General features: G+C 42.3%; 1 protein-coding gene across 2 annotated transcripts in view; it reads left to right on the top strand.

Annotated features, from left to right (window-relative positions):
• LOC121552471 (dermatan-sulfate epimerase-like) overlaps positions 1-22,863 on the top strand; it is a 31,509-nt gene extending 8,646 nt beyond the window's left edge. Inside the window, exons 3-7 of one of the 2 annotated variants that reach the window (XM_041865409.2) lie at positions 842-1,095; positions 7,438-7,485; positions 8,802-9,041; positions 20,013-20,220; positions 20,430-22,863. In XM_041865409.2, coding sequence (XP_041721343.2) covers positions 842-1,095; positions 7,438-7,485; positions 8,802-9,041; positions 20,013-20,220; positions 20,430-22,179 — 2,500 coding nt within the window. In that variant the 3' untranslated portion in view covers positions 22,180-22,863. The remainder of the gene's footprint in view (positions 1-841; positions 1,096-7,437; positions 7,486-8,801; positions 9,042-20,012; positions 20,221-20,429) is intronic. The other variant, XM_041865410.2, reaches the window with a different exon arrangement.
• Positions 22,864-23,937: the final 1,074 nt, after the last annotated feature.

Below are 23,937 nucleotides of genomic sequence, written 5' to 3'. Positions count from 1 at the left end.
ATTTCAGTTGTTGTGTATATTTAAAAAATGTCAGGCCTATTTGATGACTTTATTATTTAATTCCAAGTCATCATCTCATCTCTATAAGAGCTGCTGCATATCCTGTCACTATTTTAGTAGTTTTTCAAAGTGAATAAGGTCCTCTGTAGCTCAGCTGGTAGAGCACGGCGCTTGTAACGCCAGGGTAGTGGGTTCGATCCCCGAGACCACCCATACACAAAAAAAATTATGCACGCATGACTGTAAGTCGCTTTGGATAAAAGCGTCTGCTAAATGGCATATTATTATTATACTTTTATGACTGCTGAATACTAAATATCAATCTTAGATCATTTATTTTCAGGTAGTGATACCTCACGAAGCAGCTGCTCTCTATCTCTCTTGATCGCACGTACTTCTGTCTCTTCTCTTCGTCTCAAACCGGACTAGTAGGCGCGCAATGGATTATGGTCGTTGTAGTTAATTACCACGTTTTCTGCACTAAACTATGTAGAATATTGGACTGTTGGAAACCCTACTACATTGCTCAGTTTGAGCTTGATCTGATTTATCGCTAGAGAAACTGCGCATTGTGCTCACAGAAGAAGAAAAAATGAACAAAATGTAATTCAGATAATTGAGCAGGTCAATGAGTGGTTTAAAAAACAGAAAAAGAACCAGCAGCCTTGCTTGGGCTAGTGTGTAAAAGGAATTTCAATTAATTCAAGACTATTCTTAAGGATACTACATATTGTTATTACTGTTTCAGTTTGAATTAAGTCTTTCAAAGTTAGGAAATGGCACAATATAAACCCGTATTTACAGATTACTGTACTCATCAATCCTTTTCCGTGTGTTGCAGGTTGGTTAAAGATGCTCCCTGGGATGAGGTTCCTCTAGCCCACTCTCTGGTTGGCTTCGCCACGGCGTATGACTTCCTGTATGAGTACCTGAGCAAGGTGCAGCAGGAGCGCTTCCTGCAGGTGATCGGCAACGCTACGCGCTTCATGTATGAGAAGTCCTACATCCGCGGCTGGGGCTTCCAGTACCTGCACAACCACCAGCCCACCAACTGTGTGGCTCTCCTCACTGGCAGCCTGGTCTACATGGCCCAGGGTGAGTACAGCTGGTCCATGCACTGTGAACGTGTGTGTGCAGATAAACACAAACAAATGTATTATTACATAATCAGCTTTCAGAGGGTTCCTACAGAAATGCCTTGCCCCCCCAAAACACATTTAGTTTTTTACCCTAGCACTACACAGCTGATTCAAATAATCAAAGCATGATGATGAGTTGGTTATTTGAATCAGCTGTGTAGTGCTAGGGCAAAAAACTACAAGTGCATCCAGGGGGGCAGGACAGAGTTTGGGAAACACTGGCCTAGATAGATATACACTGAGTGTACAAAACATTAGGAACACCTTCATAATATTGAGCTGCACCCTCTTTTGCCCTCAGAACTGCCTCAATTCGTTGGGGCATGGACTTTACAAGGTGTGGAAAGCGTTCCACAGGGATGCAGGCCCATGTTGATTCCAATGTATCCCACAGTTGTGTCAAGTTGGCTGGATGTCCTTTGGGTGGTGGATCATTCTTGATAAACATGGGAAACTGTTGAGTGTGAAAAACCCAGCAGCGGTGCAGTTCTTGACCCACTAAAACCGATGTGCCTGGCACCTACTACCATACCCCGTTCAAAGGCACTTAAATCCATGCTTCAATTGTCTCAAGGCTTAAAAATACTTATTTAACCTGTCTCCTCCCCTTCATCTAAACTGATTGAAGAGGATTTAACAAGTGACATCAATAAGGGATCATAGCTTTCACCTGGATTCACCTGGTCAGTCTATGTCATGGAAAGAGCAGGTGTTCCTAATGTTTTGTACACTCAGTGTAGCTCCAGCAGATTGGTCAGTTTCTACTTAGTCTATTCATGTTCCTCTGTGGAATACTGTGGCCTCTTCTTGGCAACTTCATTCCTCCTCTGTCACATCCTTCCTGAGTTACTTGAAATCACATTTGCCTTAAATGGATGGCTGCAGGCCAGCTCCATATGACTTGAGTAAGATTGGTTCCTCCAGTGGACGCTTGCCAGGCAGCCCCCTCTGCCCCTGAGTAGACAAATTCTGGGCTGGAATTTCCGTTCAGTCAGCCCGGGGTTATTCTCTATAGCTGCACTTAATCCCTCATAATTGTTTCTCAAGCGGAGACTCTCCACACGATTCCATAACATTCTGGATTGACCTTTTCCCAGTATTTCTATTAGTAGAGTCTTAAGGAAGGAACGTAAGTCTGAAAAAAGGGCCTTATTATTTCCTGCTCATTTCAAAACTGTTCCTTCTATTGTTTTGGTTTCAATTTCCTGGTTGTATTTTATTGAATGTTTGAGTCAGAGAGGCAGAGAGGCCAAAGGAAGGTGAAGTTGTTCTTGTTGTTCCAAGTAGTGCTACAGTATAGATTGGTTTGTTTACAAGGGAAGTGTTTCTGGTACAGAAAGAATGAGAGTCGATGTAAACTAAATGACAGCAGGCTTATGGAGATTACTGTGGTCATCGTAGTTTTTCTTTGAGGCTGGTTTATGATAGTGAACAGAGGTTTGAAAAAATAGAGGGGGGTAGGCAGGCGGTGCAGACTCTGGAGAATTATAGCACCCCCTTTTTGTTTTGAATCAGCTTTTTTGTTTCAAGTCCAGGAAAAAACGAGTTTGGTCCAGCAGCTTTGGTTGTTAACTCTTCTGTTACCTTGGAAATAAACGTAATTTGGTCATGGCCTGGGGTCTATGTGCTGACTGTAGAAATGTTTAAAGCTGACTTTGCACTTATATGTTTTAGATCAGCTGCAAATTGTTGAAAGGTAGCTAAACTAACATACAGTTTTTGCTTAGGGTATAGCAGATTGAGAAAAGGCAGAAACCGTTACCTTGCTCATTCTTGAACCAGTTTATTTAGGGGCCTAACTCTGGCATAATTATTTAACTGTGTGCATATTCACTTCCTGCATTCCTTTGTCACAAATGTATCATTCATGTGCAAAAGTATGACATTACGGGCAAATATTATTCTATCAAGAACCCAATGAATAAATGGAACTTTGCAAATAAGATTCTGCCAAAAATCAATCCTAGCAAACATTGGCTTCATGTCACATTTAATTCAGAGCCATTGTACTGAATAGGTCTATAGTACTGAGATTTATGGAAGAATTCAGCACCTCTCTTTAAAAGATGTGTGTTATTTTTTAGGGGAAGTAAAAAGCCCATTCAAAGCATTTATTTATAAGGAAGGGATAGGCTCCATCTGTTGAAAATAAAGGAAGACATATCTGTCCAAAGCATAAAACCTCTTAAGACCTCTATGAGAAAGTTAATATCAGCAAATAACTACTGTGTAAACTATAGTCTTATCATCAGAATAGATATTGTATGGGCTCTGTCCAAAGGGTGAGCCACGAGAAGAGAGTGGATCAGATGACTAGATCACAGGACAGCAGCTTATAGGGGATCAGTGCATTCCTGATGCAGGTGTCTGCATGTTGGCGCTTGGCTTCTGGGCTGCCTTGCTGGGATCTTAATTGGACAGCCATGTGTGCAGTAGTTTACCATGGGTTCATCAGTAGTTAACCATCAGGAGTTCACCCTATGACCTCAATCACCCACCTGTCTGCTATGGCCACCCAGGTGCTCGAGTTGTCTGGGAGCCATTCACAGTCATAGCCACGGTCACACTACATTGTGTTGCTTCCTTAAACAAAAGCTGTTATACATGAACACTTTATTGATTTGCGGAAAAGTGTATATTTTACACATACTGTATAACCTCTGGGCAAAATGGGTTGAGTCAACCTTGTTCCCGAGTGGCGCAGCGGTCTAAGGCACTGCATCTCAGTGTTTGAGGCGTCACTACAGACCCCCTGGTTCGATTCCAGGCTGTATCACAACTGGCCGTGATTGGGAGTCCCATAGGGCGGCGCACAATTGGCCCAGCGTCGTACGGGTTTGGCCGGTGTAGGCCATCATTGTAAATAATAATGTGTTCTTAACTGACTTGCCTAGTTAAATAAAGGTATAAAATAAAAATTTCAATATAATTTACATCAAATTCAAACACAAATTAACAACAGGGTTGGTTTACGTTTTGACAGTTTGTTGAGAACTTTATCAAATGTCAAATAAAATTGTGTGTAGATCTGACGTCTTTGCCCGGTTGGTACAGTATTGAAAATGATATTGCCATTACTCTCAGCTTTAAGCAATTGTCTAAACTTGTTCATTCTCCCGTCTTGTATAATCTAAACCAACTTGATTGGCCTCATGTCAATAAATGAAGCAGAAACTCTTGTCAGACCACTATCATTGCATTCAGCCTATGTCATATTTTGTTATTTTATTCTTGGAAATCAATCTTTGTTCATTCTTTGAAATGAAATAAGAGGAATCAGGAATTTCCCTCAACTTAAAGGATAAGTTTACTTTTTTTATAACCAAATCTCTATTTTTGAAGTAAATGGCATGTTATAGAAGGGTCCAGACTAGGGCTGTTGCGGTCACGAAATTTCGTCAGCCGGTGATTGTCAAGCAAATAACTTTCGGTCTCGCGGTAATTGACCGTTAATTAACATAAACACATTTAGCACCTCCTGGCTTCCACACATAGCCTACAAGCCATTTAAAAAAAATCTAATATATCCATGTAATATAGTCTACACCTTCACAATAAATCCATTATTTATTTTAGACAGGTCTAAAGAAGCATGATATGAAGAAAATGTAGCCTATTTCAGAAGAAAATAATAGCATACTCTGAATTGTCCTTATGTTAGGTCCTGATGTGGCAATGCCAAATGGCTGTGGGCTACACTAGTTCATTTAGCAGACAAGATATGCTTATAATTCCGTGGCATTATTTTATATTATTTTATAGTATGAAGAATACAATTGAACAAAGCTGAATAAAATATAAATATTTTCTCCAAATGATTTGAAGGAGTGCGCACATGCGGCTATTCTGTGTTGAGCGGTTAACAAAGAAATAGGTACTCCTATATGCTTAATTTAGAGATATTAATGTAACTTTAGTTGTTCTACAAACGTTGGCCTATATGTTTGGATTTTTTATACATTGTAAGGCTGCATGACGAGACTCTAATGATGATTTGAAAAAAGTAACTTGAAAGGCATGAGATCTGCTTTGTTTTTTGCGCAGGCTGTACACACTCCAATAGTCTCTCATTCACAATTTGACAAGCACTTGATAATGCCTCGAATTTCACGGCGGCATCCCCTGTGGCTGTAATGCCCCCTAAAAAAATCCATGCCTTTTGCGTCCCAGAGTGCTGCGTTGTGCCCTACTCCCTGAGTGTGCTGCGCAATCCGAAGTGCCTCTCATTCACATGGCTCTCCGTCACGTGATCGGGTCTTTCTCACAGGCTACAAGTGAAGACAGACACATCGGGGACGCAACTGCGCGCATCCTTATCCAATTCCAAGGTGCATATTGAAGATATTGAAAGAACTATCCACATTTACTTTTCGTCAGCCAACAAGATGAGTAAGCCTAACGAACAGCAAAAGCACTAGCCTATGTCAATCTACTATCCCCCATAGTACAAAAGTTGACCTATTCTATTCTGTATGAGAAATACATATTCCAAACATAGTCTGAGACAGTTGTGGGATGCGATAGATCCCAAATTAATACAACCACTAGCATCAAAAAAACTTTTTTATGCAATGTGGCTGACGCAACAGATTAGAACATTTAGCTTAAAATGTTGATAAACTATTAGGCTATTTCTTCACATTATAAGTGCAGCAATGCGCACATGGTAGTAGGCTATAAGCGCGAATGTTCCATTGGCGGAAAACACCATTATCAAAAGTGACCGCAAATGCAATTATGCATGTAATGCTTTTATTATAAAGGTGAATTTTTATGGTGAAAATGATCTTCCCCAAACTTGAAACTCACGCGCTGCTTAGATATGTCAGTTAGGCTCTACACCCCTTGTAAAGTGGATTAATGTGCTTAATTTTAAGAAGTTATTTGGCCACTTTAGTTGTGATACCAACCTTATTAAAACATATAGGCTTATGGGCTAGGCTACATGAGGTGTGCGACTATGATGAGAAAAAAAAAAAGGCATTGTTACTTATGCTGGGCATCATTCACAAGTGATAGGCTAATATTGTCACCCATCAGACTATTCTTGATTTAATATTGTCTTTACATATACTAAATTATATATGTGTGACATTTATTTTGATTTAGAATGGACCATTATCATGCACCTGTATCGAAACATGGGCAGCGGGAAAAAGTACATGTAATCTATGCACTTAAATAGCGAATGGTATAGCCAGGTAGGCTATACTCCTGTTGTAAATATAAGCAATGTGCTTAATATTAGGAAAGTTGAGAAATAATTACAGTAGGCCTAGCCTATAGAAAGCTGATGGGATCCTCCTCTTTTTATTAGCGGCCATGACACTATTTTCTCCCGCAATTGCATAGCCTATAGAAATGTTGCTCAACATGAGCTCATGGGCTCACATGAAGTGTTTGATTAGATTTTTGATCACATTTGCATTGATGTCAGAGTGATTAGAGGGACAATAGAGTGCTGAGTACCAGGCAGTTAGCAAGTTTGGTAGGCTACTAATGACCAGCAGCAGCATCAGAGCTTGGAGAAGCCTAATTACCGTGACTAAACGGTCATGTGGAATTTGACTGCCTTCATGACTCGTGACCGCCGGTGTGGCGGTAATACGGTCACCGCAACAGCCCTAGTCCTGACACCTTTTTTGTGATTTTACATATTTTAGAGAAACTTACACCGAAAAGTAAATCACTTCATCATCCTCATTGTGTAGTATGGGGGCCCGGAAAAACATGAACAAAGACTCCAAAAAACACCCAAATACATATTTTTAGAAATGGCAAAGCTCTCTTTATTGTGATGCAGATACACATGAACACATGAAATTGTGTCATTCCGAACTTTATCTGCAACGTTATATTCCATTTTGTTGTGACTCGAGCGATACCTCTCCGTCCATTTTACAGGTAACTGCCAAAAGAAAAGAAACATTTGAGTAAACGAGGGATACAAAGTATATTGAAAGTATGAGGTACTTCCACACAGGAAGTTCCAGACACTTGTAGAATCTATGCCAAGGCGCATTGAAGCTGTTCTGGCCCGTGGTGGTCCAACACCCTATTAAGAAACTATATGTTGGTGTTTCCTTTATTTTGGCAGTTACCTGTAGCAGCAGGCTACACGGAAAATGGAACCGCTCGAGTTGCGCAAAAGGGCATATAACGTTGCAGATACATTTCGGAATGACACAACTTCATGTGTACAACATCTAAAGATCTGCATCAAAATATTAAGAGCTTTGCCATTTCTGAAAGGACGTTATGAGGTGTTCTATTTTTTATTTTGTTCATGTTTTTTCAGGGCCCCCATACTACACAATGAGGATGAGGAAGATATTTGCTGTTTGGGGTAAGTTTCTCTAAAACGTGAAATCACAAAAAAGGTGTCTGGACCCTTCTATAACATTCAATTTACATAAAAAATAGAGATTTGGTTGTAAAAAATAGAATTTCTCCTTTAATGGCTCATCAAATGATAATTAGTGAAGAACCTCAAAGGAGTAGAAGGCAAGTCAAATGGCACCATATAAATAGTAAATCCCTTGACCTTCCACATTCCTGTGAACCACAACGTCATGGTGTGGGTGAGTAATGTGTACTGATGAGGGCTCCTGAGCTCCAGAGCCAGTAACATCACTAACAGCATGGCTGAAGAGAAGCAATGGATAAGCCCCCAGCATGACAGCAACATTATCCACTCAGCCAATCATTAGGTAAACTGAGGCACATCATTAGGCTCCAGATCGATTGTGGAGGTCATGGCTAGAGCACAGTGTTACTGTATGTGATGTGATTGAGCCATGGGTGGTAGAATTCCTTACTGGTCATTAAGATTATTGGAGCTTTTGACTTTATAAGGTTAATCAGATTAGTTTGGGTATTCCCCTGACTTGATTTAATTATATGTTATTTTTTCTATTCTATTTGATCTACTTTTTTATATTTTATTGTAGTTATGTAATTTTTTTGGTTAATGAATTCCTACATGATGCCCTTGTCTAATAATGGAAAATGCAGAACCGTCCAAACACTGTGTGGAACCGGAGTGGGGGCGTTAGTGGAGTGAGATGCTGTTTGTGGAAATGTGATCTTTGTGTGCCAGCAGTTCCTGTTCGATGGTAAATACCTGCTATGTGTAGGCCACTGATCTCCTAGCCCAAACCAAACACAGGGGTGGATGCCGGCTCAGGGGCTGGGCTGTGGGCTCCGGTGAGTGGGTGGCTGGAGCCAGTCCACTGGGTAGCTGCCAGACACCAGTGAAGGACTGGGATTCCTCAATGAAGTGTGGCTGGAGTGTTTATGTGGTCACTTCTTCTCATAGTAAACTCTATGTGTGTGATCCAGAGAGAGAGAGAGAGAGAGAGAGAGAGAGAGAGAGAGACGCTATACATTAGTCTGGTATGGTAGCATCATGCTTTCCATATAACGTGAGTTAAGGCTCCTGTATGAAGTTCCTGGAAATACAAATTTACACATCTGAATTTTGAAATGGGAATATGAATGACTGAGTAGCTTTAACTGCATTTATGACTACAGTACCTCACTTGAGACCACATATTACACCTAGCTTAGTTAAAGTCATGACAACAAACACTTTAGGTGGCTAAAAGCAATCCATCTCAAACCCACTATGCTGACCCTGGTTTCTCCTCTGTTCTGTTCCAGGTTATCTGCAGGAGGCCTACCTGTGGACTAAGCAGGTTCTGGCCATCATGGAGAAGTCTATGGTACTCCTCCAAGACGTGACGGACGGCTCGCTGTACGAGGGCGTGGCCTACGGGACCTACACCACCCGCTCTCTATTCCAGTACATGTTCCTGGTGCAGAGACACTTCTCCATCAGCCACTTCAACCACCCCTGGCTCCACAAACACTTTGCCTTCATGTACAGGACCATCCTTCCAGGTAATACAACTCTTATAGATGTTGTGTACAGTCGTGGTCAAAAGTTTTGAGGATGACACAAGTATTGGTCTTCACAAAGTTCGCTGCTTCAGTGTTATGAGATATTTTTGTCAGATATTACTATGGTATACTGAAGTATAATTACAAGCATTCCATAAGTGTCAAAGGCTTTTATTGACAATTACATTACGTTTATGCAAAGAGTCAATATTTGCAGTGTTGACCCTTCTTTTTCAAGACCTCTGCAATCCGCCCTGGCATGCTGTCAATTAACTTCTGGGCCACATCCTGACTGATGGCAGCCCATTCTTGCATAATCAATGCTTGGAGTTTGTCAGAATTTGTGGGTTTTTGTTTGTCCACCCGCCTCTTGAGGATCGACCACAAGTTCTCAATGGGATTAAGGTCTGGGGAGTTTCCTGGCCATGGACCCAACATTTCGATGTTTTGTTCCCCGAGCCACTTAGTTATCAATTTTGCCTTATGGCAAGGTGCTCCATCATGCTGGAAAAGGCATTGGTCATCACCAAACTGTTCTTGGATGGTTGGGAGAAGTTGCTCTCGGAGGATGTGTTGGTACCATTCTTTATTCATGGCTGTGTTCTTAGGCAAAATTGTGAGTGAGCCCACTCCCTTGGCTGAGAAGCAACCCCACACATGAATGGTCTCAGGATGCTTTACTGTTGGCATTACATTTACATTTTAGCCATTTAGCAGACGCTCTTATCCAGAGCGACTTACAGTTTTAGTGAGTGCATACATTTTTCATACTGGCCCCCCGTGGGAATCAAACCCACAACCCTGGCGTTGCAAGCGCCATGCTCTACCAACTGAGCTACAGGAGGCCCATGACACAGGACTGATCGTAGCGCTCACCTTGTCTTCTCCGGACAAGTTTTTTTCGGGATGCCCCAAACAATCGGAAAGGGGATTCATCAGAGAAAATGACTTTACCCCAGTCCTCAGCAGTCCAATCCCTGTACCCTTTGCAGAATATCAGTCTGTCCCTGATGTTTTTCCTGGAGAGAAGTGGCTTCTTTGCTGCCCTTCTTTACACCAGGCCATCCTCCAAAAGTCTTCGCCTCACTGTGCGTGCAGATGCACTCGCACCTGCCTGCTGCCATTCCTGAGCAAGCTCTGCACTGGTGGTGCCCCGATCCCGCAGCTGAATCAACGTTAGGAGACGGTCCTGGAGCTTGCTGGACTTTCTTGGGCGCCCTGACGCCTTCTTCACAACAATTGAACCTCTCTCCTTGAAGTTGTTGATGATCCGATAAATGGTTGATTTAGGTGCAATCTTACTAGCAGCAATATCCTTGCCTGTGAAGCCCTTTTTGTGCAAAGCAATGATGACGGCACATGTTTCCTTGCAGGTAACCATGGTTAACAGAGGAAGAACAATTATTTCAAGCACCACCATCCTTTTAAAGCTTCCAGTCTGTTATTCTAACTCAATCAGAATGACAGAGTGATCTCCAGCCTTGTCCTCGTCAACACTCTCACCTGTGTTAACGAGAGAATCATTGACATGATGGCAGCTGGTCCTTTTGTGGCAGGGCTGAAATGCAGTAGAAATGTTTTTGGGGGATTAAGTTCATTTTCATGGCAAAGAGGGACTTTGCAATTAATTGCAATTCATCTGATCACTCTTCATGACATTCTGGAATATATGCAAATTGCCATCATCAAAACTGAGGCAGCAGACTTTGTGAAAATTAGTCTCAAAACTTTTGACCACGACTGTACTCTGCTCTGCTCTTCCATTCAATAGAACATAATTTCTCCCCTTAATGGTGTGTTATCTCAATGTTTCCCTTTTCAGAAGTTGATTGGTTCGATCAACTTTTTACCTCTAACTGTGCATTTAGTCTAGATGTCACGTGATGTATTAAAAGGTAATATGGATATTGTATTGGGAGCAAGAACATTGTTTTGAGGAAATACAATGCCAGTCAGCAATCTGTTCATAAATGCCTTAGTGAACTGCTGAGGCACCTGCCCTGGCCCTGCACCCAGCCAGCGTCCTTCTTGGCAACGTTTCCCAAGTTATAAGTAGATTAGGCATCAAAACCCCCAGTGTGCATTACCACCATGTTAGAGAGTGTAACTACTCATTTGTCCTGATATGGGGTATGAATGCGTGCACTTATTAGCTTCCTGGAGGCCTGTCAGAGCTGTGCTGATCCCTCTCCTCTGCAGTGCTGCCAACACTCTCCATATTGTGACTGGGGCTGGGGCTGAGCAGCTCCAATTACAGCAGCCAGGAGATCTAGTTTCTCAAACGTACCTGTAATCTGATTACAACATTTGTGCTCGTAATGTAACTGATTACGCTTCCATTTTATTTATTTATCAGATTACATGTAATCAGTTGCTCCCCAACCCTGTCTATGTGTGCAAATGATGGGGGTCGTTGGTGTTCCAATGAGTTAGATTGTAAACTGTAGCCGTATTTTAGTGTTGGACTTGTTGGACTCCCACAATATTTGGCATGGGACATTTGTTTGTCCAAGATCTAGCTTTGCATCACAGCAGGAATGTTGTAAACAGACAATCTTTCAGAATGGGAAACACAAACATGTATGGTTCTCAAGCAAATTAGTAAGACTGTCTCACCCAATGTTCAAGAATGGCCTTTTTCCCTTTATTCAGATTACAACCACTCATTTTCAGTTATTTGAAAAGGAAATCATCTCCCAAATATCACTATTTCTAAAACAAGCCATAGAAAGTTGGTTGCAATTTCAATTGAATCCTCCAGAAACGACAGAACAAATAATGCAACAAATATTGTGGTTAAATTCAAATATACTAATTGACAAAAAACCTTTATTTTTTGACAAAATGTTTAAAAAAGGTATAATCTTCGTAAATGATATCATCGGTAGGACTGGTGGAGTTATGTCGCACATGCAGCTAACAAACACATATGGAAATGTCTGCTCTACCCAAAATTACAACCAAATAATTGCAACCTTACCGCAAAAATGGAAGAGGAAAGTGGAAGGGGGAGAAAGTAAGGAACTTGTCTGTCGGCCTTGCATTAAAAAACATAATTGGTTAAGGAAAACGGTGATAAATAAAAAAAGTATATCAGTTTCATTTCAGGACCAAAGGATTGACAGCCGTCCCATATAGATTGAAAAATAGTTGGGAAGAGATTTTTGACGTACCGATCCCATGGTTAGTGTTTATGAACTGACACGCAAAATGACACCGGATTCAAAAATTAGAATCTTTCAATTTAAATTATTATATAAAATTCTTGCTACCAATAGAATGTTATTTATATGAGGGATACAATCTTCCCAGCTCTGCAGATTTTGCTGTGAAGAGACAGAATCATTAGATCATTTGTTTTGGGTCTGTCCATTTGTAGCTTGTTTTTGGACACAGGTCCAGGAATGGCTAAAGGATTGCAATATTTACCTGGAGCTAACCTTGCAGATAGCATTACTGGGTGATCTGAAAAGTCATAGTCAATCGATCAATAATATAATAATACTTTTAGCAAAAATGTTTATTTTTAATTCACAATCTGTAGAAGCAATGAGAATAGAAAGGTTCAGAACTTTTGTAAAACATCACAGTACAGTTTAAATATACACTGCTCAAAAAAATAAAGGGAACACTTAAACAACACAATGTAACTCCAAGTCAATCACACTTCTGTGAAATCAAACTGTCCACTTAGGAAGCAACACTGATTGACAATAAATTTAACATGCTGTTGTGCAAATGGAATAAACAACAGGTGGAAATTATAGGCAATTAGCAAGACACCCCCAATAAAGAAGTGGTTCTGCAGGTGGTGACCACAGACCACTTCTCAGTTCCTATGCTTCCTGGCTGATGTTTTGGTCACTTTTGAATGCTGGCGGTGCTTTCACTCTAGTGGTAGCATGAGACGGAGTCTACAACCCACACAAGTGGCTCAGGTAGTGCAGCTCATCCAGGTGGCACATCAATGCGAGCTGTGGCAAGAAGGTTTGCTGTGTCTGTCAGCGTAGTGTCCAGAGCATGGAGGCGCTACCAGGAGACAGGCCAGTACATCAGGAGACGTGGAGGAGGCCGTAGGAGGGCAACAACCCAGCAGCAGGACCGCTACCTCCGCCTTTGTGCAAGGAGGAGCAGGAGGAGCACTGCCAGAGCCCTGCAAAATGACCTCCAGCAGGCCACAAATGTGCATGTGTCTGCTCAAACGGTCAGAAACAGACTCCATGAGGGTGGTATGAGGGCCCGACGTCCACAGGTGGGTGTTGTGCTTACAGCCCAACACCATGCAGGACGTTTGGCATTTGCCAGAGAACACCAAGATTGGCAAATTCGCCACTGGCACCCTGTGCTCTTCACAGATGAAAGCAGGTTCACACTGAGCACATGTGACAGACGTGACAGAGTCTGGAGACGCCGTGGAGAACGTTCTGCTGCCTGCAACATCCTCCAGCATGACCGGTTTGGCGGTGGGTCAGTCACGGTGTGGGGTGGCATTTCTTTGGAGGGCCGCACAGCCCTCCATGTGCTTGCCAGAGGTAGCCTGACTGCCATTAGGTACCGAGATGAGATCCTCAGACCCCTTGTGAGACCATATGCTGGTGCGGTTGGCCCTGGGTTCCTCCTAATGCAAGACAATGCTAGACCTCATGTGGCTGGAGTGTGTCAGCAGTTCCTGCAAGAGGAAGGCATTGATGCTATGGACTGGCCCGCCCGTTCCCCAGACCTGAATCCAATTGAGCATATCTGGGACATCATGTCTCGCTCCATCCACCAACGGCACGTTGCACCACAGACTGTCCAGGAGTTGGCGGATGCTTTAGTCCAGGTCTGGGAGGAGATCCCTCAGGAGACCATCCGCCACCTCATCAGGAGCATGCCCAGGCGTTGTAGGAAGGTCATACAGGCACGTGGAGGCCACACACACTACTGAGCCTCATTTTGATTTGTTTAAGGACATTACATCAAAGTTGGATCAGCCTGTAGTGTGGTGTTCCACTTTAATTTTGAGGGTGACTCCAAATCCAGACCTCCATGGGTTGATACATTTGATTTCCATTGATCATTTTTGTGTGATTTTGTTGTCAGCACATTCAACTATGTAAAGAAAAAAGTATTTAATAAGATTATTTCATTCATTCAGATGTAGGATGTGTTGTTTAAGTGTTCCCTTTATTTTTTTGAGCAGTGTATATAATAAACATGGGGGATTGGAAGTGATGCAGACAATTACATTGATGGAAGTTACAATCTATCTGCAATATTAAGCTGATCTACCCCCCCCCCCCAAAAAAAAATATATACATATATATATATATATATATATATATATATACAGTGGGGGGAAAAAGTATTTAGTCAGCCACCAATTGTGCAAGTTCTCCCACTTAAAAAGATGAGAGAGGCCTGTAATTTTCATCATAGGTACACGTCAACTATGACAGACAAATTGAGAAAAGAAAATCCAGAAAATCACATTGTAGGATTTTTAATGAATTTATTTGCAAATTATGGTGGAAAATAAGTATTTGGTCACCTACAAACAAGCAAGATTTCTGGCTCTCACAGACCTGTAACTTCTTCTTTAAGAGGCTCCTCTGTCCTCCACTCGTTACCTGTATTAATGGCACCTGTTTGAACTTGTTATCAGTATAAAAGACACCTGTCCACAACCTCAAACAGTCACACTCCAAACTCCATTATGGCCAAGACCAAAGAGCTGTCAAAGGACACAGAAACAAAATTGTAGACCTGCACCAGGCTGGGAAGACTGAATCTGCAATAGGTAAGCAGCTTGGTTTGAAGAAATCAGCTGTGGGAGCAATTATTAGGAAATGGAAGACATACAAGACCACTGATAATCTCCCCTCGATCTGGGGCTCCACGCAAGATCTCACCCCGTGGGGGTCAAAATGATCACAAGAACGGTGAGCAAAAATCCCAGTACCACACGGGGGGACCTAGTGAATGACCTGCAGAGAGCTGGGACCAAAGTAACAAAGCCTACCATCAGTAACACACTATGCCGCCAGGGAATCAAATCCTGCAGTGCTAGACGTGTCCCCCTGCTTAAGCCAGTACATGTCCAGGCCCGTCTGAAGTTTGCTAGAGTGCATCCAGAAGAGGATTGGGAGAATGTCATATGGTCAGATGAAACCAAAATATAACTTTTTGGTAAAAACTCAACTCGTCGTGTTTGGAGGACAAAGAATGCTGAGTTGCATCCAAAGAACACCATACCTACTGTGAAGCATGGGGGTGGAAACATCATGCTTTGGGGCTGTTTTTCTGCAAAGGGACCAGGACGACTGATCCGTGTAAAGGAAAGAATGAATGGGGCCATGTATCGTGAGATTTTGAGTGAAAACCTCCTTCCAACAGCAAGGGCATTGAAGATGAAACGTGTTTGGGTCTTTCAGCATGACAATGATCCCAAACACACCGCCCGGGCAACGAAGGAGTGGCTTCGTAAGAAGCATTTCAAGGTCCTGGAATGGCCTAGCCAGTCTCCAGATCTCAACCCCATAGAAAATCTTTGGAGGGAGTTGAAAGTCCGTGTTGCGCAGCGACAGCCCCAAAACATCACTGCTCTAGAGGAGATCTGCATGGAGGAATGGGCCAAAATACCAGCAACAGTGTGTGAAAACCTTGTGAAGACTTACAGAAAACGTTTGACCTGTGTCATTGCCAACAAAGGGTATATAACAAAGTATTGAGAAACTTTTGTTATTGACCAAATACTTATTTTCCACCATAATTGGCAAATAAATTCATTAAAAATCCTACAATGTGATTTTCTGGAGAAAAAAAATCTCATTTTGTCTGTCATAGTTGACGTGTACCTATGATGAAAATTACAGGCCTCTCTCATCTTTTTAAGTGGGAGAACTTGCACAATTGGGGCTGACCAAATACTTTTCCCCCCCACTGTATATACAGTGGGGAAAAAAAGTATTTAGTCAGCCACCAATTGTGCAAGTTCTCCCACTTAAAAAGATGAGAGAGGCCTGTAATTTTCATCATAGGTACACGTCAACTATGACAGACAAAATGAGATTTTTTTTCTCCAGAAAATCACATTGTAGGATTTTTAATGAATTTATTTGCCAATTATGGTGGAAAATAAGTATTTGGTCAATAACAAAAGTTTCTCAATACTTTGTTATATACCCTTTGTTGGCAATGACACAGGTCAAACGTTTTCTGTAAGTCTTCACAAGGTTTTCACACACTGTTGCTGGTATTTTGGCCCATTCCTCCATGCAGATCTCCTCTAGAGCAGTGATGTTTTGGGGCTGTCGCTGCGCAACACGGACTTTCAACTCCCTCCAAAGATTTTCTATGGGGTTGAGATCTGGAGACTGGCTAGGCCATTCCAGGACCTTGAAATGCTTCTTACGAAGCCACTCCTTCGTTGCCCGGGCGGTGTGTTTGGGATCATTGTCATGCTGAAAGACCCAAACACGTTTCATCTTCAATGCCCTTGCTGTTGGAAGGAGGTTTTCACTCAAAATCTCACGATACATGGCCCCATTCATTCTTTCCTTTACACGGATCAGTCGTCCTGGTCCCTTTGCAGAAAAACAGCCCCAAAGCATGATGTTTCCACCCCCATGCTTCACAGTAGGTATGGTGTTCTTTGGATGCAACTCAGCATTCTTTGTCCTCCAAACACGACGAGTTGAGTTTTTACCAAAAAGTTATATTTTGGTTTCATCTGACCATATGACATTCTCCCAATCCTCTTCTGGATCATCCAAATGCACTCTAGCAAATTTCAGACGGGCCTGGACATGTACTGGCTTAAGCAGGGGGACACGTCTGGCACTGCAGGATTTGAGTCCCTGGCGGCGTAGTGTTACTGATGGTAGGCTTTGTTACTTTGGTCCCAGCTCTCTGCTGGTCATTCACTAGGTCCCCCTGTGTGGTTCTGGGATTTTTGCTCACCGTTCTTGTGATCATTTTGACCCCACGGGGTGAGATCTTGCGTGGAGCCCCAGATCGAGGGAGATTATCAGTGGTCTTGTATGTCTTCCATTTCCTAAAAATTGCTCCCACAGTTGATTTCTTCAAACCAAGCTGCTTACCTATTGCAGATTCAGTCTTCCCAGCCTGGTGCAGGTCTACAATTTTGTTTCTGGTGTCCTTTGACAGCTCTTTGGTCTTGGCCATAGTGGAGTTTGGAGTGTGACTGTTTGAGGTTGTGGACAGGTGTCTTTATACTGATAACAAGTTCAAACAGGTGCCATTAATACAGGTAATGAGTGGAGGACAGAGGAGCCTCTTAAATAAGAAGTTACAGGTCTGTGAGAGCCAGAAATCTTGCTTGTTTGTAGGTGACCAAATACTTATTTTCCACCATAATTTGCAAATAAATTCATTAAAAATCCTACAATGTGATTTTCAGGATTTTTTTTTCTCAATTTGTCTGTCATAGTTGACGTGTACCTATGAAGAAAATTACAGGCCTCTCTCATCTTTTTAAGTGGGATAACTTGCACAATTGGTGGCTGACTAAATACTTTTTTCCCCCACTGTATATATATATATATATATATATATATATATAAACATGTATTGTCACACCGCTTGGTTATTGCTGTTATTTATTATTTATTTGGCTTACAAGTGATTTATTGTGGTTAAATATTTACTACCGGTTGCTAGGTTTTAAGATACCTTTTCACGCCAAACTGCCATTTCTCTTAGATCCTGAGAGTGAGCAACATGTATGGGAACTGTGTGTGTTGGGGAAATGGCTTCAGCATTACAGCTAGGGAGCTGCTGATTTCAACAGGGCCTGTAGTTTATTGTTCCCTTTTAGGACATGGCATACCATGCATTTTTGACATTTGTGTTAAAAATTCAAAAATAATAATGTGTTCTGTTGAAGCTACATATGTAAGATGTGTAGTGTATTTGAGGTTTAACATAGGCTTCTGACGTTTGTAATTTCAACTTTGAAATGTCAGACTTGACAAATGTATAAAAAAATGTCCATTCATTATAATCCACATTATAATTCACATTTCCTGTTGCTGCGTGATTATTTTCCTGCTGTAGCAAACTGGCTCAAATTAAGATCCTACAATGCCTTCAGAAAATATTCACACCCCTTGACTTTTTCCACATTTTGTTGTGTTACAGCCTGAATTTAAAATAGGTTAAATTAAGATTTTGTGTCACTGGCCTACAAACAATACCCCATAATGTCAAAGTGGAATAATGTTTTTAGAAATGTTTACAAATGAATTAAAAATGAAAAGCTGAAATGTCTTCAGTCAATAAGTATGAATACTTATTGACTCAAGACATTTCAGCTTTTAATTTTTAACTAATTTGTAAACATTTCTAAAAACATAATTTGTTATGGCAAGCCTAAATAAGTTCAGGAGTAAACATTTCGCAATTATAGTGTTTAACATGATTTTTGAAGAACTACCTCAACTCTGTACCCCGCACATACAATTATCTGTAAGGTCGCTTAGTCGTGCAGTGAATTTCAAACACAGATTCAAGGACAAAGACCAGGGAGGTTTTCCAGTGCCTTGCAAAGAAGGGCACCTATTGGTAGATGGGTAAAAAAGCAGACATTGAATATCCCTTTGAGCATGGTGAAGTTATTAATTACACTTCGGATGGTGTATCAATACACCCAGTCATTACAAAGATGCAGGCGTCCTTCCTAACTCAGTTGCCGAAGAGGAAGGAAACCGCTCAGGGATTTCACCATGAGGCCAATGGTGACTTTAAAACAGTTGCAGAGTTTAATGGCTGTGATAGGAGAAAACTGAGGATGGATCAACAACGCTGTAGTTACTCCACAATACTAACATAATTGATAGCTTGAAAAGAAGGAACCCTGTACAGAATAAAAAATATTCTAAAACATGCACCCTGTTTGCAACAAGTCACCAAAGTAATACTGAAAATAATGTGCCAAAGCAATTAACTTTTTGTCCTGAATACAAAGTGTTATGTTTGGGGCAAATCCAATACAACACATTACTGAATAACACTCTCCATATTTTCAAGCATAGTGGTGGCTGCATCATGCTATGGGTATGCTTGTAATCGTTAAGGACTGGGGAGTTTTCCAGGATAAAAAAGAAACGGAATGGAGCTAAGCACATGCAAAATCCTAGAGGAAAACCTGGTTTAGTCTGCTTTCCACGGGACACTGGGAGATGAATTCACCTTTCAGCAGGACAATAACCTAAAACACAAGACCAAATATACACTGGAGTTGCTTACCAAGACGACATTGAACATTCCTGAGTGGCCTAGTGACAGTTTTGACTTAAATTGGCTTAAAAATCTATGGCAAGACTTGAAAATGGCTGTCTAGCAATGACCAACTTGACAGAGCTTGAATAATTTAAAATTAATAATGTGCAAATATTGTACAAACCAGATGTGCAAAGCTCTTAGAGACATACCCAGAAAGACTCACACCTGTTATTGCTGCCAATGGTGATTTTAACATGTATTGACTCAGGGGTGTGAATACTTATGTAAATGAGATAATGTATTTCTGTATTTCATTTTCAATACATTTGCAAAAAACATGTTTTCACTTTGTCATTGTGGGGTATTGTGTCTAGATGTGTAAAAAATGTAATATGTAATCCATTTTGAATTCAGGCTGTAACACAACAAAATGTGGAAAAAGTCAAGGGGTATGAATACTTTCTGAATACACTGTATATCTGTACAACATGTACCGTATTACTTACATTTTGTAGACTACTCAAGATTTAATCATAGGAAGGTATATTGTTTGTACAACCAAACTGGACCTTGGACAAATCAGTATGTAGCTGTCACTTCATATTTGTAAGAGATTTATGATAATAACATTCAATATTTCTCAAACAAACCAGTATGAATGGCCACTATTGCAGTTGCCCCCTCCTATATTTTAACTGTAAAATAATCCATATGGATCTTTGGCCCTGGCCTGTTCCATCTCACCAGGGTTCCAGAGGACTGTAGCCATAGCAGATTCCAACTACAATTGGTTCTACGGGCCTGAGAGCCAGCTGGTGTTCCTGGACAGATACGTGATGAGGAACGGCAGTGGGAACTGGCTGGCTGAGCTGATCCGTCAGAACCGGGTGTTGGAGGGGCCGGGACAGGCCGGGAAGGGACAGAGATGGTGCACACTGCACACAGAGTTCATCTGGTGAGACTGAGTCACTCTCTCTCGCTTTCGCTCTTGTCTGTTGGTTTAGTTGTACTGTTAAATATGCTGTATTGTATGGATTTAGACCTACATGTTATTATTGTACTGATAATGAAATCATTTACTCCATTCTGAATGTAAAACTTCTTTTTGAGCAGCTTAATTTGAATGTATGAAATTAATGTGTTGTTGTTTTTTCAATTCTGCAGGTATGATCCAAGCCTGACTCCCAGGGCTCCTGCAGACTTCGGTACATCCCAACTCCACTACTTTGAGGACTGGGGGGTCGTCACGTATGGAAGTGCTTTACCCGCAGACACCAACCACACCTTCCTCTCCTTCAAGTCGGGGAAGCTGGGTGGACAGGCCATATTTGACATCGTTCACAGGAACAAGTACAAAGACTGGATCAAAGGGTGGCGGAACTTTAACGCTGGCCACGAGCACCCTGACCAGAACACCTTTACGTTCGCCCCTAACGGTGTTCCTTTTATCACAGAGGCTCTGTACGGGCCCAAGTACACCTTCCTCAACAACGCAGTGCTGTTCTCCCCGGCTGCCTCAGGGAGCTGTTTCAAGCCATGGGACGGTCAGGTCACCGAGGCCTGTGACTCCAAGTGGCTGAAGTACAAGGTTGGGCTGGCGGCGGACGCCCAGGGCAGGGTGGAGGCGACTCTGGAGAGGCAGGGCATGGTGTTCATCCGTGGGGAAGGCCAGTCGGCCTACAACCCTGACCTGAAGATCAGGAGCTTCCAGAGGAACCTGCTGCTCCTGCACCCCCAGCTGCTGGTCCTAGTGGATCATATCCATCTGGAGACAGACAGCCCAACAAGGGCCATGAGCGCCTTCTTCCACAACACGGACCTGCCCTTTCAGGAAGCCAAAATAGATGGTGTGCACGGAGCCTTTGTCAGACACGGTGAAGACCCGTATAAAATGTTCTGGCTGGATGACACAGGCTTCAGTGAGAAAGGGGTCTTGGGGTACTGGAACTATCCACGTGGTTACCCCTATAATGGCTCTAACTATGTGAATGTGACAATGCCACTGAGGTACCCACACACCAGGGTGGCCTACATCTTCTTTGGGCCGGGGGTGGACGTGCAGAGCTTTAGCTTGCGTGGTGATGCTAATAGAGTGGACATTTACCTGACCACCAACGAGCACACCTACACCATCTACCTTCTGACAGGAGAGGTGACCAACAAGCCTCTGTTCGCCATGGTACTGGTGGACCAGAAGAAGATTGTGTTTGAGAAAGCAGCAGGAGTGCAGAATGACACGCCAGAGGAGGTGGAGGAGTATGTCAACGTAGTAGAGGACAACCTCCAGCATGCCAAGCCTGTTTTCCAGCAGCTGGAGAGACACATCCTGGGCCGGGTGCTCAACACGGCCAGCTTCCGCAAAACGGCTGAGCGCCTCCTCCAGTTCTCAGACAAGAAGAAGACGGAGGAGGCCATCAAGAAAATGTTTGCTCTGACTAAGAAACAGGGCAAGGGAAAGGGGACCAAGAAAGCCTTGGGGAACCTTGGGGATCAGCTCTCAGAGAGCCTGCCGGACATCTTTGCACAGATCGAGGTGAGTGAGAAGAAGGAGAGATCGAAGAGCACAAAGAGGATTATTGAGGAGAGCCCAGAGGAAGATGGAGACTCCAGGGCTTTTATGGATTATGGAGACTCAAAGAAAGGCAGGAAGGGTGGCTTCGTGAAGGGTCGCAAGTTCAAGGAGGTCCACATGTCGGCAACTGCCAAGAGTGACAGTCTGTCAAACTCAGCCTCTTATATCAGACTATTCCTCATCTTAAACATAGCCACCTTCTTCCTGCTACTGGCTGTGTTATTGACACGCTTCCAGAGAGGCAGAAGTCTACACACCCAAAGGTGTTTCTATGGCATTCTCCTCATTGACAGCTTCATCTTACTCTGCCTCTACTCTTCCTGCTCTCGTGCACAGTGTTGACATCATCACTGTGCAACAATGGGGAATGTCAATGTACAGACAGACCTATTGTAGTTCGCCATGGGTGAATAAAATGCACCATACACCTCAGTCTGAGCCAAATCTACCTGATGGTTGTCCAGGAAAAAATTAATTCCAAATAGGAATTGATAGATTTAATAAGGATATTAAGCCAGACCACCTCTGAGATCCTAAGCTTCTGTGGAGCTTTAGAATGGCGTCTGTGTGAACTTTGTCATGTACCGTTTTTAGATTAGACCCCCTGCCTCATATCAAAGATCTCCAAGGCTAGCCACTAAAATGCAGATATCTCTGCCTCTCTCTGTGTACGTTTGGACATGCAGTCTAAGTCATAAAGAATATAGAAAGAATGTACATTATGTTCAAACAAGATATATTTTTGTGGTGTTATTTTCTACTCTTTGTAATGAAAAAGGAGCAATATGCATAGATGTGCAATGTTATTGTCATTGTGTATTTGGTTTTGCCTGGTGAATGTGGGGACTTTGCAGATATAAAACAGTAGCAATATGTTACCTCAGACAACAGGCGGTGGTCCTCTCTGTTTCTATAACTGCAGCATGATACCATTGCATTCAACCTGTGATGAGGTATGAAAGAAGGAGTCAGGCGCAGGAGGTAAAACACCAAAGTCCAGAGTTTATTCCGTTTACATAAAGAAAACGCACCAAGCGTCAAAACGAAACTATCACAAGGGAAATATTCCACCTTGGCAATATCAAATGGAAGAGTAGCTCAACCGAGCTACTCGCTTTCACAATGAAACAATCACTCACAAAGACAAGGGGAACAGAGGGAACGCTTATACACATACTAATTAGGGGAATGAGCACCAGGTGTGTGTGATTGACAAGACATGACAAGTGGAGTGATGAGAATGGGATCGGCAGTAGCTAGTAAGCCGGTGACGACGAACGCCGAAACCTGCTCGAACAAGGAGGGGAGGCAGCCTCGGCGGAAGTCGTGACACAACCAAATTGGCTTAACTGCATAACAGAACACATTGTCATCCCCATTTAAGGATTGTGATATTATTCTAAAGCTGTCAGGGTCCATGTAATTCCATTTAGATTAATACACTTTTGAAAGTTAATTTTACTCTGTAATAGATTTAATTTCATGCTCTCAACTGCTTGTCAACAGTATGTTGGTGAAGGCCATACCCTTATGCTAGCGTTGATTCCACACAGGTGTGGTTCCTGACTTAATTATATCTTGGCTACCATGGCTATACCCCCGTAGGATGACAATGCTCCTGTCCACAGGGCACGGGTGGTCACTGAATGGTTTGATGAGCATAAAAACTATGTAAACCATATGTCATGGCCGTCTCAGTCACCACATCTCAACGCAATTGAACACTTATGGGAGATTCTGGAGCGGCGTCTGAGACAGCGTTTTCCACCACCATCAACAAAACACCAAATTATGGAATTTCTTGAAGAAGAATGGTGTCACATCCCTCCAAAAGAGTTCCAGACACTTATAGAATATATGCCAATGTGCATTGATGCTGTTCTGGCTCATGGTGGCCCAATGCCCTATTAAGACACTATGTTGGTATTTCCTTTATTTTGGCAGTTACCTGTATCTGTCCTCAATTTAGTGTGTGTATGATAAAGTTTTCCTCAGATCAGGAGGTTGGTTGTAGGAAGAAGAGGATGCAGCTATCAATATTTACTCACTCCTGCTCAGTCACACAGACAACAAGGAGAGACATGCAAACAAGTCTTTAGT

This window comes from Coregonus clupeaformis, chromosome 36, assembly GCF_020615455.1.
Source record: "Coregonus clupeaformis isolate EN_2021a chromosome 36, ASM2061545v1, whole genome shotgun sequence".
Classification (NCBI taxonomy): Eukaryota; Metazoa; Chordata; class Actinopteri; order Salmoniformes; family Salmonidae; genus Coregonus; species Coregonus clupeaformis.
This window is presented reverse-complemented; position numbering and strand designations above follow the sequence as displayed.